The 18,148-nt window shown below is 52.1% G+C and overlaps 1 protein-coding gene across 4 annotated transcripts in view; it reads left to right on the forward strand.

Moving 5' to 3' along the window:
- Positions 1-18,148, forward strand: part of LOC147122438 (guanine nucleotide exchange factor VAV3-like) — a 307,623-nt gene that overhangs the window by 89,399 nt on the left and 200,076 nt on the right. For all 4 annotated transcript variants that reach the window (XR_015077746.1, XM_085983597.1, XM_085983596.1 and 1 more), the window contains exon 3: positions 18,076-18,134. Coding sequence is in view for 3 of the 4 variants with exons in the window: in XM_085983597.1 (XP_085839723.1) it covers positions 18,076-18,134 (59 nt within the window). In the remaining variant the exon portion in view is untranslated. The remainder of the gene's footprint in view (positions 1-18,075; positions 18,135-18,148) is intronic.

Here is an 18,148-nt window from a genome sequence, read left to right on the forward strand (position 1 = left end):
AAATTAGGAAAGCAAAGAGAGGGCATGAAATAATATTGGCAAGTAAAATCAAGGGAAACCCAAAGATGTTTTATAAATACATTAAGAGCAAGAGGATAACTAAAGTAAGAGGAGAGCCTATTAGAGATCATGAGGGTAATCTGTGTGTGGAGGCGGGAGACGTCGGTAGGGTTCTTAATGAATACTTTGCGTCTGTTTTCACAAAGGAGAGGGGCGAAGCAGACATTGCTATCGGGGAGGAGGAGTGTGAAATATTAGATGAAATAAACATAGTGAGAGAGGAAGTATTAAGGGGTTTAGCAGCTTTAAAAGTGGATAAATCCCCAGGCCCGGATGAAATGTATCCCAGGCTGTTAAGAGAAGCAAAAGAGGAAATAGCAGAGGCCCTGACCATCATTTTCCAATCCTCTCTGGCTTCAGGTGTGGTGCCGGAGGACTGGAGGACTGCTAATGTGGTACCCTTGTTTAAAAAGGGAGAAAGGGATAGACCGAGTAATTACAGGCCAGTCAGCCTAACCTCGGTGGTGGGAAAATTATTGGAAACAATTCTGAGGGACAGGATAAATCTTCATTTAGAAAGACACGGATGAATCAGGGACAGGAAGCACGGATTTGTTACGGGAAGGTCGTGTCTGACTAACTTGATTGAATTTATTGAAGAGGTAACAAGGAGGGTCGATGAGGGCAGTGCGTTTGATGTAGTCTACATGGATTTTAGCAAGGCTTTTGATAAAGTTCCACATGGCAGACTGGTCAGAAAAGTAAAAGCCCATGGGATCCAGGGCAAAGGGGCAAGTTGGATTCAAAACTGGCTCAGAGACAGGAAACAAAGGGTGATGGTCGAAGGGTGTTTTTGTGACTGGAAGGCTGTTTCCAGTGGGGTTCCGCAGAGCTCAGTACTGGGTCCTTTACTTTTTGTGGTATATATCAATGATTTGGACTTAAATGTAGGAAGTATGATTAAGAAGTTTGCAGATGATATAAAAATTGGCCGTGTGGTTGATAATGAAGAAGAAGGCTGTAGGCTGCAGGAAGATATCATAAGAACATAAGGATCAGGAGCAGGAGTCGGCCATTCGGCCCCTCGAGCCTGCTCCACCAATCGGCCCCTCGAGCCTGCTCCACCAATCGGCCCCTCGAGCCTGCTCCACCATTCGGCCCCTCGAGCCTGCTCCACCAATCGGCCCCTCGAGCCTGCTCCACCAATCAGCCCCTCGAGCCTGCTCCACCAATCGGCCCCTCGAGCCTGCTCCACCAATCGGCCCCTCGAGCCTGCCCCACCAATCGGCCCCTCGAGCCTGCTCCACCAATCGGCCCCTCGAGCCTGCTCCACCAATCGGCCCCTCGAGCCTGCCCCACCAATCGGCCCCTCGAGCCTGCTCCACCAATCGGCCCCTCAAGCCTACTCCACCAATCGGCCCCTCGAGCCTGCTCCACCAACCAGCCCCTCGAGCCTGCTCCACCAATCGGCCCCTCGAGCCTGCTCCACCAATCGGCCCCTCGAGCCTGCTCCACCAATCGGCCCCTCGAGCCTGCTCCACCAATCGGCCCCTCGAGCCTGCTCCACCAATCGGCCCCTCGAGCCTGCTCCACCAACCTGCCCCTCGAGCCTGCTCCACCAATCGGCCCCTCGAGCCTGCTCCACCAATCGGCCCCTCGAGCCTGCTCCACCAATCGGCCCCTCGAGCCTGCCCCACCAATCGGCCCCTCGAGCCTGCTCCACCAACCGGCCCCTCGAGCCTGCTCCACCAACCGGCCCCTCGAGCCTGCTCCACCAATCGGCCCCTCGAGCCTGCTCCACCAATCGGCCCCTCGAGCCTGCTCCACCAACCGGCCCCTCGAGCCTGCTCCACCAATCGGCCCCTCGAGCCTGCTCCACCAATCGGCCCCTCGAGCCTGCTCCACCAATCGGCCCCTCGAGCCTGCTCCACCAATCGGCCCCTCGAGCCTGCTCCACCAATCGGCCCCTCGAGCCTACTCCACCAATCGGCCCCTCGAGCCTGCTCCACCAATCGGCCCCTCGAGCCTACTCCACCAATCGGCCCCTCGAGCCTACTCCACCATTTGGCCCCTCGAGCCTGCTCCACCAATCAGCCCCTCGAGCCTGCTCCACCAATCAGCCCCTCGAGCCTGCTCCACCAATCGGCCCCTCGAGCCTGCTCCACCAATCGGCCCCTCGAGCCTGCTCCACCAATCGGCCCCTCGAGCCTGCTCCACCAATCGGCCCCTCGAGCCTGCTCCACCAATCGGCCCCTCGAGCCTGCTCCACCAATCTGCCCCTCGAGCCTGCTCCACCAATCAGCCCCTCGAGCCTGCTTGGCCAATCGGCCCCTCGAGCCTGCTCCACCAATCAGCCCCTCGAGCCTGCTCCACCAATCGGCCCCTCGAGCCTGCTCCACCAATCGGCCCCTCGAGCCTGCTCCACCAATCGGCCCCTCGAGCCTGCTCCACCAATCGGCCCCTCGAGCCTACTCCACCAATCGGCCCCTCGAGCCTGCTCCACCAATCGGCCCCTCGAGCCTACTCCACCAATCGGCCCCTCGAGCCTGCTCCACCAATCAGCCCCTCGAGCCTGCTCCACCAATCGGCCCCTCGAGCCTGCTCCACCAATCGGCCCCTCGAGCCTGCTCCACCAATCGGCCCCTCGAGCCTGCTCCACCAATCGGCCCCTCGAGCCTGCTCCACCAATCGGCCCCTCGAGCCTGCTCCACCAATCGGCCCCTCGAGCCTGCTCCACCAATCGGCCCCTCGAGCCTGCTCCACCAATCGGCCCCTCGAGCCTGCTCCACCAATCGGCCCCTCGAGCCTGCTCCGCCATTCGGCCCCTCGAGCCTGCTCCGCCATTCGGCCCCTCGAGCCTGCTCCGCCATTCGGCCCCTCGAGCCTGCTCCACCAATCGGCCCCTCGAGCCTGCTCCACCAATCGGCCCCTCGAGCCTGCTCCGCCATTCGGCCCCTCGAGCCTGCTCCGCCATTCGGCCCCTCGAGCCTGCTCCGCCATTCGGCCCCTCGAGCCTGCTCCACCATTCGGCCCCTCGAGCCTGCTCCACCAATCGGCCCCTCGAGCCTGCTCCACCAACCAGCCCCTCGAGCCTGCTCCGCCATTCGGCCCCTCGAGCCTGCTCCGCCATTCAATAAGATCATGGCTGATCCAATCTTGGCCTCAACTCCACTTTCCCGCTCTCTCCCCACACCCCTTGACTCCTGTGTAGTTCAAATGTCTGTCAATCTCCGCCTTGAATATATTCACTGACTCCGCCTCCACAGCTCTCCGGGGTAGAGAATTCCACAGATTCGCCACCCTCCGAGAGAAGAAATTCCTCCTCATCTCCATCTTAAATGGGCGACCCCTTATTCTGAAACTATGCCCCCTAGTTCTAGATTCCCCCACGAGGGGAAACATCCTCTCAGCATCCACCCTGTCAATCCCCCTCAGAATCTTATATGTTTCAATAAGATCACCTCTCATTCTTCTAAACTCCAATGAGTATAGGCCCAACCTGCTCAACCTTTCGTCATAGGTCAACCCCTTCATCTCAGGAATCAACCTAGTGAACCTTCTCTGAACTGCCTCCAATGCAAGTATATCCCTCCTTAAATATGGAGACCAAAACTGTACGCAGTGCTCCAGGTGCGGTCTCACCAATGCCCTGTAAAGTTGCATCAAGACTTCCCTATTTTTATACCCCATACCACTTGCAATAAAGGCCAACATTCCATTAGCCTTCCTTATTACTTGCTGTACCTGCATGCTAAAGTTTTAGTGTTTTGTGTACTCGGGCCCCCAGATCCCTCTGGACCGCAGCATTTTGTAGTCCCACTCCATTAAATAATAATTTGATTTTTCATTCTTCCTTCCAAAGTGGATAACCTCACATTTTCCCACATTATACTCTGTGGTAAACCACTGTTATCATTCACAACCGTTCACTATTGTTATCACTACACAAGGTTACCTCTTGCCACGCACGCTGTTATACCTAGGCATACCTCAGCTGACTCCGCCCATGGCTCCGCCTGCTTGCCCAGGTATAAAGGTGACCGCTTGGCTAGTATTCTTCCTTGTTGGAACCGATCACCCACGAGGGTGGGCTCTGTTATTTAGCCAATAAAAACCTATAGTTACTATCTTAACTCGTCGCTTTTCATGGAATGAATTGATAGGTATATCAATTTTATTGGCTAAATTTTGAAATGTATGGACCGGAGCAGCCAAACGACCAGCCAAATGGCCAGCTACAACAGCCCCAGCAGCCGACCTGGCTGCGAGCCCTCTGACCGCCGTACCTGGATCTAAATCCACAGGCAGCGAATTCAGCCCTCGACTTCGATCACTTGGCTGAGCTGCTTTGAATCCTACCTGGTAGCCTCCGGCGTGCCATCGGAAGCCGACAAACTAAGAGTTCTGACCGCCCAGGTGAGCCCTAAAGTATTTGCACTCATCCGGGACCTTGCTACATACGAGGAGGCCCTCGACCTGCTAAAAGAACAGTACCGGAGCCCAGTAAATTCAATGTATGCCAGACATCTCCTAAGATCCCGCTCGCAACAGCCAGGAGAGTCTGCAGATGAATTTTTACGGGCGCTACAAACACTCGGCAGGGACTGTGACTTTAAAGCTGTATCGGCTGCACAACATGCTGAAGGAAATATCCGTGATGCCTTCGTGAAAGGCCTTCGGTCCGACTACTCACGGCAAAGACTGCTCAAATCAAAGGATCTCGGCTTGAAAGCAGCTGCAGCCCTCGCTCGCTCCCTGGGAGTGGCCCATCGGGACCTCGAGGCGTACTCCGGGTACAGCGCTGCGCGACCCTGGGACTCGGGCCCGACTCCGGCCGCAATACCCCTCGCACCGCCGCCCCTGGGACCTACTACGGCGTCGGTGTCCCGGAATCGATCGGGACCGCCACCCTCGGGACCCGTTGCAGCAGCGGAGCCCCGCGATCGGCCCGCCAGCTGCTATTTCTGTGGCCAGGCGAGACATCAAAGGGCGCGCTGCCCTGCAAGGAACGCGACCTGCTCCGGATGCGGGAAAAAAGGCCACTTCGCAAACGCCTGCAGGGGGAAAGCCACAGACGCCAGCAGTGCCTCATGTGAGTCGGGGGGGCGGCCATCTTTGATCAAGGCCACAGATGCCAGCAGTGCCTCATGTGAGTCGTGGTGGCGGCCATCTTTGATCAAGGCCACAGATGCCAGCAGTGCCTCATGTGAGTCGTGGGGGCGGCCATCTTCTCCGCCATTTTGTTCTACTTCGACCTCGTGGGGATCCGCGTCATGGGCGCCGCCATTTTGTTCGCCGCACCCGGCCGCCATCTTGTCTCCAGACCCGACCACCGCCTCACCTGCCGACTACAGCAGCTCACTCAGCCATACACTGGCCTCCGTCACGCTTGACCAAGCTCTCCCGCATCATCTGTCCAGGTCCATGATGGACATCGAAGTAAACGGCCATGCCACGACCTGCCTGTTCGACAGCGGGAGCACGGAGAGTTTTATTCACCCAGACACGGTGCGCTACTACTCCCTCACTGTCCGGCCAACGCGCCATCGGATCTCAATGGCGTCGAAGCCCCATTCAACAGACGTCAGCGGCTACTGTGTGGTGACCCTGTCGGTTAGGGGCACGGAATATAAAAACTTTAAACTTCTCGTCCTGCCCCAGCTCTGCGCTGCCGTCCTACTAGGGCTGGATTTCCAATGCCACCTTCAAAGTGTCACTTTAGCATACGATGGATCCCTCCCCCCACTCACAGTCTACAACCAGCAGTTTTTAAACCGCCCGCCGCGTACCACCTGCGGCCTCTCCACTCTCAAAGTCCCGCCCCCCTCCTTGTTCGCTAACCTCACCCGCGACTGTAAACCCGTCGCTACCAAGAGCAGGTGGTACAGCGCCGGGGACAGAGCTTTTATTAGCTCTGAGGTGCAGCGACTCCTGAAGGAGGGCATCATCGAGGGGAGCACCAGCCCCTGGCGTGCCCAGGTCGTAGTCGTTAAGACCGGCAATAAACACCGCCTGGTCATCGACTACAGCCAAACCATAAACCGGTACACCCAGCTGGACGCATACCCCCTTCCCCGCATATCTGATATGGTCAATCAGATTGCACAGTACCGGGTATTCTCCACCATCGACCTTAAGTCGGCCTATCACCAACTCCCTATCCGCCCTGAGGACCGCCAGTATACCGCCTTCGAGGCGAATGGCCGTCTCTACCACTTCCTTAGGGTTCCCTTCGGCGTCACCAACAGGGTTTCGGTCTTCCAAAGGGAGATGGACCGGATGGTTGACCAGAACGCGCTGCAGGCCACGTTTCCTTATCTAGATAACGTCACCATCTGCGGCCACGACCGGCAGGACCATGATGTTAGTCTGGAGAAATTCCTCCGTACGGCCCAACGGCTGAATCTCACTTACAATAAGGAGAAATGTACGTTTAACACCTCGCGCCTTGCCATCCTCGGCTGCGTAGTAGAGAACGGAGTCATCGGCCCCGACCCCGAAAGAATGCGCCCCCTCATGGAGCTTCCCCTTCCCCACTGTCAAAAGGCACTGAAGAGAACCCTGGGGCTCTTCGCTTACTATGCCCAATGGGTGCCCAATTATGCGGACAAAGCCAGACCCCTCATGAAGTCCACCTCCTTCCCCCTGACAGCAGAAGCATGCGCAGCCTTCTCCCTCATAAAAGGAGACATTGCAAAGGCCACAATGCACGCAGTGGATGAGTCCATCCCTTTCCAAGTGGAGAGCGATGCATCCGACTTTGCCCTAGCTGCAACCCTTAACCAGGCAGGGAGACCTGTGGCCTTCTTCTCAAGGACCCTCCAGGGCCCTGAGATCCCACACTCTTCTGTCGAGAAGGAGGCCCAGGCGATTGTGGAAGCGGTACGACGCTGGAGGCATTACCTGGCAGGCAAACGATTTACCCTCCTCACCGACCAGCGTTCGGTTGCTTTTATGTTTCATAACAAGCTGAGGGGCAAAATCAAGAACGACAAGATCTTGAGGTGGAGAATTGAGCTCTCCACCTACGATTACGATATCTTGTACCGGCCTGGTAAACTCAACGAGCCACCAGATGCTCTATCACGAGGTACATGCGCCAACGCGCAAGTTGATAGACTGCGGACCCTCCACAACGACCTCTGCCACCCCGGGGTCACTAGACTTTAAGGCCCGCAACCTGCCCTACTCCATCGAGGAGGTCAGGACCACGACCAGGAACTGCCAAGCCTGTGCCGAATGCAAACCGCATTTCTATAGGCCGGACAGAGCAAGCCTGATCAAGGCCCCCCGCCCCTTCGAGCGCTTGAGCATCGATTTTAAGGGGCCCCTCCCTTCCTCTGACCGTAATGTGTACTTCCTCAACATTATTGACGAGTACTCCCGTTTCCCCTTTGCCATCCCCTGCCCAGACATGACCAGTACCACGGTCATCAAATGCCTGAACGACCTCTTTGCCTTGTTCGGGTTCCCGAACTATATACATAGCGACCGGGGCTCATCCTTCATGAGCGAGGAACTTCGCCAGTTTCTGCTCGCGAGAGGTATTGCTGCGAGCAGGACCACCAGCTACAACCCCCGGGGGAACGGCCAGGTGGAAAGAGAGAACGCGACAGTTTGGAAGGCCGCCCTCTTAGCCCTAAAGTCTAAGGGCCTCCCAACCTCTCGCTGGCAGGAAGTCCTCCCGGCAGCGCCCCATTCCATCCGGTCACTGCTTTGTACCGCCATTAACGCCACCCCTCATGAGCGAATGTTTGTTTTCCCCAGGAAGTCGACTACGGGAACCTCGCTACCAACATGGCTGACTTATCCGGGGCCCGTCCTGCTGCGGAAGCACATAAGGACCCATAAAATGGACCCCCTGGTCGAGAGGGTGGACCTCCTGCACGCCAACCCCCAGTATGCCTATGTGGCATACCCAGACGGGCGGGAGGACACAGTCTCCTTGCGAGACCTCGCACCCTCGGGCACCCCTGAGATACCACCGTTACCCCCCACCACTCCCCCAAATCCAGCTCCTGTAGGCGGCATGCCGGAACCCCAGGAGCCTTCGTCGACCACGCAGACACCAGCATTAACATCGGATACTGCACCACCGCCGCCGCTGCTGCGCCAATCAGAAAGGCTTACGAGGCCTCCTGATAGACTGACATACACAAACTGGTAGTACACTTTACCCCGCCGGACTCAATTTTAAACAAGGGGTGAATGTGGTAAACCACTGTTATCGTTCACAACCGTTCACTATTGTTTACACTGTTGTTATCACGACACAAGGTTACCTCTTGCCACGCACGCTGTTATACCTAGGCATACCTCAGCTGACTCCGCCCATGGCTCCGCCTGCTTGCCCAGGTATAAAGGTGACCGCTTGGCTAGTATTCTTCCTTGTTGGAACCGATCACCCACGAGGGTGGGCTCTGTTATTTAGCCAATAAAAACCTATAGTTACTATCTTAACTCGTCGCTTTTCATGGAATGAATTGATAGGTATATCATACTCCATCTGCCAAACTTTTGCCCACTCACTGAACCTCTCTATATCCCCTTGCAGACTCTGAGGGGGTGATTTTGCCAATGGAAAGCTTTTGGAGGCGGAACTCCCACTTGTCGGGTTTCAGTCCCGCCTCCATCAAATTTTGACCAACCCACGCTATTTTCCCTTGATTGACTTTGTTAAGCCCACCCAGTGGGTTTAGCAGGCCAATTGAGGGAAAGCTGGTTACAGAGAACGTCATTCAATATTCAGGAAAGATAGGCAAAAAGGAAAAGGAGGTGGGATAGCATTGCTGGTTAAAGAGGGGATTAACACAATTGAAAGGAAGGATATTAGCTCTGATGATGTGGAATCTGTATGGGTAGAACTGAAAAATACCAAGGGGCAGAAAACATTAGTGGGAGTGGTCTATAGACCTCCCAACAGTAATGCGGAGGTCGGGGATGGCATTAAATGGGAAAATAGAGAAGCGTGCAATAAGGGCACAGCAGTTATCATGGGTGACTTTAATCTACATATAGATTGGGCTAACCAAATTAGTAACAATACTGTGGAGGAGGAATTCCTGGAGTGTATACGGGATGGTTTCCTGGACCAATATGTCGAGGAACAAAGGAGGACACAAATAACCTCCCAGAGATGTCAGGGAACATAGGGTCTAATGAGAGGGAGGAACTGAAAGAAATCAGTATTTGTAGAGAAATGGTGTTAGGGAAATTGACGGGATTGAAGGCCGATAAATCCCCAGGGCCTGATAATCTACATCCTAGGGTACTTAAGGAAGTGGCCCTAGAAATAGTCGATGCATTGCTGATCATCTTCCAAAATTCTATCGACTCTGGAACAGTACCCATGGATTGGAGGGTAGCTAATGTAACCCCACTATTCAAAAAAGGTGGTAGAGAGTAAACGGGGAATTATAGACCAGTAAGCCTGACATCGGTAGTGGGGAAAATGCTAGAGTCCATTATAAAAGATGTAATAGCAGAGCACTTGGAAAACAGTGACAGGATCGGACAAAGTCAACATGGATTTGCAGTATAATGTGGATAAATGAGAGGTTATCCACTTCGGTGGCAAAAACAGGAAGACAGATTATTATCTGAACGCCAATAGATTGGGAAAAGGGGAAGTGCAACGAGACCTGGGTGTTCTTGTGCACCAGTCGCTGAAGGTAAGCATGCAGGTGCAGCAGGCGGTTAAGAAGGCAAATGGTATGTTGGCCTTCATAGCGAGAGGATTCGAGTACAGGAACAAGGATGTCTTGCTACAGTTGCAGAAGGCCTTGGTGAGACCACACCTTGAGTATTGTGTGCAGTTTTGGTCACCTTATCTGAGGAAGGATGTTCTTGCCATGGAGGGAGTGCAGCGAAGATTCACCAGGCTGATACCTGGGATGGCAGGAATGACGTATGAGGAGAGATTGGATCGATTAGGCTTATATTCGCTAGCATTTAGAAGAATGAGAGGGGATCTCATTGAAACTTATAAAATTCTAACAGGACTAGACAGACTAGATGCAGGAAGGATGTTCCCGATGGCAGGGGAGTTCAGAATCAGGGGTTACAGTCTAAGGATGAGGGATAAGCCATTTAGGACAGAGATGAGGAGGAATTTCTTCACCCAGAGAGTGGTGAACCTGTGGAATTCTCTACCAAAGAAGGCAGTAGAGGCCAATTCATTAAATATATTCAAGAAGGAGTTGGATATATTTCTTAAGGCTAAAGGGATCAAGGGATATGGAGAGAAGGCAGGGACAGGGTACTGAATTTGGATGATCCACCATGATCTCATTGAATGGCGGAGCAGGCTCGAGGGGCCGAATGGCCTACTCCTGCTCCTATCTTCTATGTTTTTAGTAGATGTAGTGTATTTGGATTTCCAGAAAGCATTCGATAAGTTGCCAGATAAAAGGTTACTCCACAAGATAAGAGCTCACGGGGTTGGGGGGGTAATATATTTTGCTATCAAACTATGATTCTATGATACCATCAAACCAGGGAACCAACACTGGTTAAATGAGCAGTGTCGGAGAGCATGCCAGGAGCTACACCAGGCGTACCGAAAAATGAGTTACCAATCTGGTGAAGCTACAACACAGAACTACAAGTATGCTAAACAGTGGAAGCAGCACGCTATAGACAGAACTAAGTGATCCCACAACCAATGGATCAGATCAAAGCTCTGAAGTCCTGCCACATCCAGTCATGAATGGTGGAGGACAATTAAACAACTAACGGGAGGAGGAGGCTCCATAAACATTCCCAACCTCAATGATAGCGGAGCCCAAGCTCCCTTTCCCCTCAAGTCCTTGAACGTGTTGTCACCTCCCAAATCCATGCCCATCTTTCCCACAACTCCAAGTTTGAATCCCTCCAATCAGGTTTCCGCCCTTGCCACAGTACCGAAACGGCTCTCAGTCACAAATCACAAATGACATCCTTTGTGACTGTGACAAAGGTAAACTATCCCTCCTCGTCCTTCTCGACTTGCCTGTAGCCTTTGGCATGGTTCACCACTCCATCCTCCTCCAACGCCTCCACCATTGTCCAGCTGGGTGGGACTGCACTCGCCTGGTTCCATTCTTATCTGTCTAATCGTAGCCAGAGAATCACCTGCAACGGCTTCTCTTCCCGCTCCCACATCATTACCTCTGGTGTCCCCCAGGGATCTATCCTTGGCCCCTCCTATTTCTCATCTACATGTTGCCCCTTGGCGACATCATCTGAAAACACAGCCTCAGTTTCCACATGTACGCTGATGACACCCAGCTCTCCAGCTCTACCTCGCCACCACTTCCCTCGACTCCTCCACGGTCTCTAAATTGTCAGACTACATCCAGTTCTGGATGAGCAGAGATTTTCTCCAATTAAATATTGGGAAGACCGAAGCCATTGTTTTCGGTCCCCGCCACAACCTCCGTTCCCGAGTCACTGACTCCATCCCTCTCTCTGGCATCTGTCTGAGGCTGAACCACACTGTTTGCCAACTTGGTGTCATATTTGACTCTGAAATGAGCTTCCGGCCACATATCCGCGGCATAACTAAGACCCCCTATTTCCACCTCCGTAACATCGCCCGTCTCCGCCCCGCCTCAGCTCATCCGCTGCTGAAACCCTCATCTATGCCTTTGTTACCTCTAGACTTGACTATTCCAACGCACTCCTGGCTGGCCTCTCACATTCCACCCTACGTAAACTTGAGGTCATCCAAAACTCGGCTACCTGTGTCCTAACTCGCACCAAGTCCCGTTCGCCCATCACCGCTGTGCTTGCTGACCTACATTGGCTCCCGGTTAAGCAGCGCCTCGATTTCAAAATTCTCATCCTTGTTTTCAAATCCCTCCATGGCCTCGCCCCTTCCTATCTCTGTAATCTCCTTCAGCCCCACTACCCCCCCCCCCCCCCCCTATTATGTCCGTGTATAATTGAGACACGGACAGCAGGAGTTGATTGTCTCCATTCAGTAAAGACTTGTTATAATCGGGAACTGAAACTACAGAAGGCTGCTAGCGCCTTTTATACAGGGGTGGTCACTGCCGGTACTGCAGTCTGAGACCAGTTATTCCCTTAAAGGTACATACACAACAATTCCTCCCCTTTTAGATAAACAGTACATAACATTCATTTAACAACTAAATGATAACTAATTACAATCACAATTATGGTTGCTAGATACATTGGTTGAGGTTAAGCAATTATAAGTTCAGTCTTTGAGGAGGCTTCCTGATTCTGTCTGGATAACGCCTCTTTGGGGTATCAGGTTCTTCTGGCAAGGTTGAGTCGGGTTCAATGTCGTTGTTTGGTTCATCTGCTTCCAATATCACCGATTCTGCGGTAGATGCAATTGGTACGTCGGTTTCATCGCCAGGTGTATCAGATCGTGGTGTGGAGTTGACGTTTTCCAGTGACTCTAGAATCTGGTCAGCATGGCGTCTTACAATGCTCTCTCCAACGTCCACGGTATACATGAGAGGTCCTTGCCGTGTACAAATTGTTCCTGGCTGCCATTTCTCTGTGCGGTAGTCCCGGGCCAAAACTGGTTGACCTATCTTAAAACTCCTGGTCGGTCTTTCATTCATATTCTGAAACTGCCTGTTCTCCACATCTCTTCTGATGTTCGGCTTAACCAAATCCAAGCGGCATCGTAGTCTTCGATTGAAGAACATCATGGCAGGAGTTTGGTTGGTAACCGCATGTGTTGCATTCCGGTAGGCAAACAAGAAGTTGTCCACCTTGTGTTGTAGGGGTATATCTTCATTACACATTGCCTTGATAGCCTTCTTGAATGTTTGAACAAACCTCTCCACCAATCCATTAGTGGCTGGATGATATGGGGCAGATGTGTAATGCTTTACACCATTGTTCTTTAAGAACCTCCGGAACTCTTCAGACACAAACTGTGGTCCATTGTCAGAGCAAATCTGTTCAGGCAGCCCATTCCTGGCGAATATGGTTCGTAAGACTGTGATAGTTTTTTCTGTGGTGGTTGAGGACATTTTTATTACCTCTGGCCACTTTGAATGTGCATCCACTGCAATTAAAAACATCGAGTCCATGAAGGGACCAGCAAAATCAATGTGCACCCTTTGCCATGGAGATGAGGGCCACTCCCATGGATGTAGAGGGGCTTGTGGTGGGGCGTTTTGGACCTTCTGGCATCCTGTACAGCTCTTGGTCATCTCTTCGATTTCTCTATCGATTCCCGGCCACCACACAAGTGCTCTGGCTAAGTTCTTCATTTTTAGCCCTCCCAGATGACCCTCATGAAGCTCATTGAGCACTCTATCCTTCAATTTGGGTGGAATTACTACTCTGGATCCACACATCAAGGTTCCTCTGCACACTGACAGCTGTTCTCTTCTCGGCGAGAATGCTGGCAGCAGTGGTTCGCCATAGACCCGGGATAGTGTCGGGTCATTCCGTGTTTCCTTTTCTATGTTTGCATTCGTCACAGGGAGACATTCGACTATGGTCAAGTGGAATATCTCCATTGGATCCACTGCAAGTTCTTCTTCCACCGTCGGCAACGGTAGGCGCGACAATCCATCAGCATTCCCATGCTGTTTAGTTCCTTTGTACTCGATGTCATATTGGTGTGCCCCTAGGAAAAGGGACCACCTCTGTAGCCGTTGTGCTGTCATTAATGGTACGCCCTTCTGAGGGTTGAAAATGGAGACGAGGTTGATGATCAGTTAGTAGAGTAAATTTTTGACCGTGCAGGTAGTGATTGAACTTCTTCACCCCCCACACTAGGCTGAGGGCCTCTCTGTCAATCTGGGCGTAGTTACGCTCGGCTGAAGTTAACGAGCGTGAAGCAAAAGCTATCGGCCTCTCTAAACCATCAAGGAATTTACGTGACAGTACCGCCCCAATGCCGTAGGGAGACGCATCACACGCCAGTCTTATCGGTAGTGATGGGTTGTAGTGAGCCAATACTTCTCTTGAAGTGATTAAGTCCTTACTCTTCTGAAAGGCCCGCTTACAGTCATTGCTCCATTTCCATGCTACTCCCGTTCATAGTAGGGCGTTCAGTGGGTGCAGAATTGTGGACAAATTCGGTAAAAACTTATGGTAGTAATTCACCAATCCGAGGAATGACCTCAGTTGCGACACATTTTCAGGCGCTGGGGCCTTAACAACCGCTTCAATTTTGTCAGGGGACTTATGTAACCCTTCTTCATCAATCACGTGGCCACAATACGATATCTGTTTCTTAAAAAACTCGCACTTGGGGCGGTTGGCTCGTAGCCCATGTTCACGTAGTCTAGTGAGCACCTGTTCTAGGTTGTTAGGGTGTTCACTGTCATCTTCACCTGTCACTAGGATGTCGTCCAAGTAACACTGAGTCCCCGGAATCCCTTGCAGGACTTGTTCCATCGCTCTTTGCCATATCGCCGGAGCTGACGCCACTCCGAATACCAATCGGTGATACTGGTAAAGACCTTTGTGAGTGTTTATTGTGAGATACTTCCTAGAGGATTCTTCAACCTCCATCTGCAAATACGCTTGTGCTAGGTCAATTTTTGTAAAACGCTTCCCTCCAGATAGTGAGGCAAAGATGTCTTCTATCCTTGGAAGAGGATATTGTACTGTGTGAAGGACTGGGTTCACCGTCACCTTGAAGTCCCCACAGATGCGAACCTTCCTTGGCTCCTCAGACTTATTGTTTAACATTTTCTTCATGACAGGAACGATGGGTGTCGCCCACTCGCTCCAGTCCACCTTAGACAACATGCCTGCATTCTCCAGCTCTGCCTTGACGGCTGGGCGAATTGCATATGGTACCGGTCTTGCTTTGAAAAACTTGGGAATTGCATTCTCTTCTATTTTTATCGAGGCGGTTACGCCTTTAAGAGTGCCCAGTTCTTGTTGAAATACCTCTTTGGCGTTAGCTAAGATTGTTGACAATCGTCCAGGAGTGACGTCATCATCTTTTTTACCATCCACCATCATTGCCTGAATGGAGTGCCAGTCTAAGCTTATCTTTCTGATCCATTCACGTCCCAATAACAGTGGTCCACCATCTTGCAGTATGTAGAGATACAATTTCCGTATTTTCTTGCCGTTGTATTCGACAGGCACCCTTATTTTTCCTCTGGGGTATACTTTTTGCCCCGTATACGTCGTCAAGACGATGGATGTCTCTCTCAAGGGTATGTGTGAGAATAGCCGCTCGTAGTCTCGTCGATTCATGACGGTTAGCGCTGATCCTGTATCCAATTCCATTTTAACTTGGGACCCAGCTATCGTGAGGGTGACCCAAATGGTTCGGTGATCCTCTTTTGCGATTACATTATGAAGTTTGAGACAGCTTAGTCCCTTGTTCCCGGATTCACTATCGCTCATCTGGTCTTCGGAACTACTGTCCGTCATCTTTTGTACTTTCTTGTACGGTTCCTTAGTAGCCTTTTTGTTGTCGTTGGTCTTCTTCCCAGACCTGCAAACTCGTGCAATGTGTCCCATCTTTCCGCATTGCCTGCATATTTTGTCCTTGGACCAGCAGTCCTTCTGGTCGTGGGTTGTTCTGCCGCAGCGATAACATTTTGCAAATCCCCGTGTCATTTTGTGGGTGCCGTATTCCTATGGCTTTTGTTGTATTTCCGCAGCTCCCCTGGCTGCTGCTTTGTACGATACTGCCACGCTGAAAGCCTTATCTAGCGTCAGCTCTTTCTCTGAGAGTAACTTCTTCTGGGTTCCTTCACTCAGGAGTCCACAGACAAATTTGTCCCGTAGGGTATCTGCCAGTCCTGCTCCGAACTGGCAGTGCTTTGATAGCTTGCATAGTTCCTTAAGGTAATCAGCACTGCTCTCATCTTTATGCTGAGTTCTCCTGTGGAATTTAAATCTTTCTGCTATCAGCAGCGGTGCAGGGTTTAGGTGTTCCTGTAGGGTAGCAACAATTTCATTAAATCTCTTCGCCTTCGGTTTGGCTGGAGTAATCAGGTCACGCAATAGGCCGTACGTTCTTGCGCCCATTAAGTTTAGCAGTACCGATGCCTTTTTCTCATCGGCTATTTCGTTTGCCTCGCAATATACCTCGACTCTTTCCACATACGTGGTCCAGTCTTCTATTGCATTATCAAAGGCAGTGTTATAGCCAGTCTTCGGCATCTTGGAAATCTAAAATGGCGCCTCCCGCGCTTTGCCTTCTTCCCCGATTTAACAAAATGGCGCCTCCCGCGCTTTGCCTTCTCTCCCGCTGGATTAAGATGGCGCCTCTCGCACTTTGCCTTCTTCCCCGCTGTTGCTAGCGCTGCTTTCTGCGGTTTCCGTGGCAACTTGCAGCTCCTCGCGGCTTTCTGCACGTTTAATATTTTTTTATTTTATTTTATTATTTTCCCGTCGTGGAACAACCCTGTGGGACTCTTGCCTCCCTCTTCGCGGGTCTATACGCAGCCCGGCTTCGTAGCACCGGCCGCGCCCTGTGTGCTCCACCCTCTCTCTCCTCTTCCCGACAACGCTGCTCGGCCCCGTTGCAAGCCACCCGCTCGAGTTCTAGACCGCCACAGCCCAGGAAGGATCAGTGTACTACCTGCCACCAGCCCGATTAGCTGAAGCACCATCGACAGGAACCAAGCCCCGCTCTCGACAGCCTCTCCTGCAATCTTCAACTCCGCTGACTCGGGGCGGATGCCCACGGTCGACGCCCGTTTCTACTGCTTCCTTCTTCCTTCTGGCCTCGACCTCTGCTCACTTCGCTTCAGGAATGGATCCCAGGAGGTGGTGCAGACTGTAGGTAAGTTCGTATCTGCTCGTCGCCAGTATTATGTCCGTGTATAATTGAGACACGGACAGCAGGAGTTGATCATAACAAGTCTTTACTGAATGGAGACAAACGGGAAACTGAAACTACAGAAGGCTGCTAGTGCCTTTTATACAGGGGTGGTCACTGCCGGTACTGCAGTCTGAGACCAGTTATTCCCTTAAAGGTACATACACAACACCCCCCGCCACCGAGATATCTGCGCTCCTTTAATTCTGTCCTCTTGAGCATCCCTGATTATAATCACTCCACCATTGGCGGCCGTGCCTTCAGCTGCCTGGGCCCTAAGCTCTGGAATTCCCTCCCTAAACCTCTCCGCCTCTCTCTCCTCCTTTAAGACGCTCCTTAAAACCTCCCTCTTTGACCCAGCCTTTGGTCACCTGTCCTAATATCTCCTCATGTGGCTCGGTGTCTAATATTTTTGTCTTATAATATTCCTGCGAGAAGTGCCTTGGGACATTTTACTACATTGAAGGTGCTATATAAATACAAGTTGTTGTTGTTGTGAGTGCAAAAGACAAGGCTGAATCGTTTGCAACCATTTTCAGCCAGAAGTGCCGAGTGGATGATCCATATCGGCCTCCTCCTGAGGACCCCACCATCACAGAAGCCAGTTTTCAGCCAATTCAATTCACTCCACGTGATATCAAGAAACGGCTGAGTGCACTGGATACAGCAAAGCCCCGACAACATCCCGGCTATCGCGCTGAAGGTTTGTGCTCCAGAACTAGCCGCGCCTCTCGCCAAGCTTTCCAGTACAGCTACAACACTGGCATCAATCCGACAATGTGGAAAACTGCCCTCAAACTGCCCCCAACTACTCTCAATCATCAGCAAAGTGATGGAAGGTGTCATCGACAGTGCTATCAAGCGGCACTTACTCACCAATAACCTGCTCACTGATGCTCAGTTTGGGTTCCACCAGGACCACTCGGTTCCTGACTTCATTACCGCCTTGGTCCAAACATGGACAGAGGAGCTGAATTCCAGAGGTGAGGTGAGAGTGACTGCCCTTGGCATCAAGGCAGCATTTGACCGAGTCTGGCATCAAGGAACCCTAGTAAAACTGAAGGCAATGGCTTCGGTCTTCCCAATATTTAGTTGGAGGAAATTAGTGCTCATCCAGATAGGTGAAGGGTGGATTTATTGAGGAAAGGGGTGATGACGGCAGATCTGAAGGAGTAGGGGACAGTGCCTGAGGAGAGAGAACTGTTAACAATATCCGCTAACATGGGGGCCAGGAAGGGAAAGCTCCCTCGACATTGTCTGATACACCACAAGGCCACACTGAGGACCTTTCTTTCTTGTTACAGGTGATCGAGACACTGACGAGACTGTCCCACACAACGATAGCGCAGAGTACTGGGATAAGGTAAGGGCTGAACT

The sequence above is a fragment of the Somniosus microcephalus genome, chromosome 3 (assembly GCF_052327205.1).
Source record: "Somniosus microcephalus isolate GS21.2 chromosome 3, FLI_Smic_1.0, whole genome shotgun sequence".
Lineage (NCBI taxonomy): Eukaryota > Metazoa > Chordata > Chondrichthyes > Squaliformes > Somniosidae > Somniosus > Somniosus microcephalus.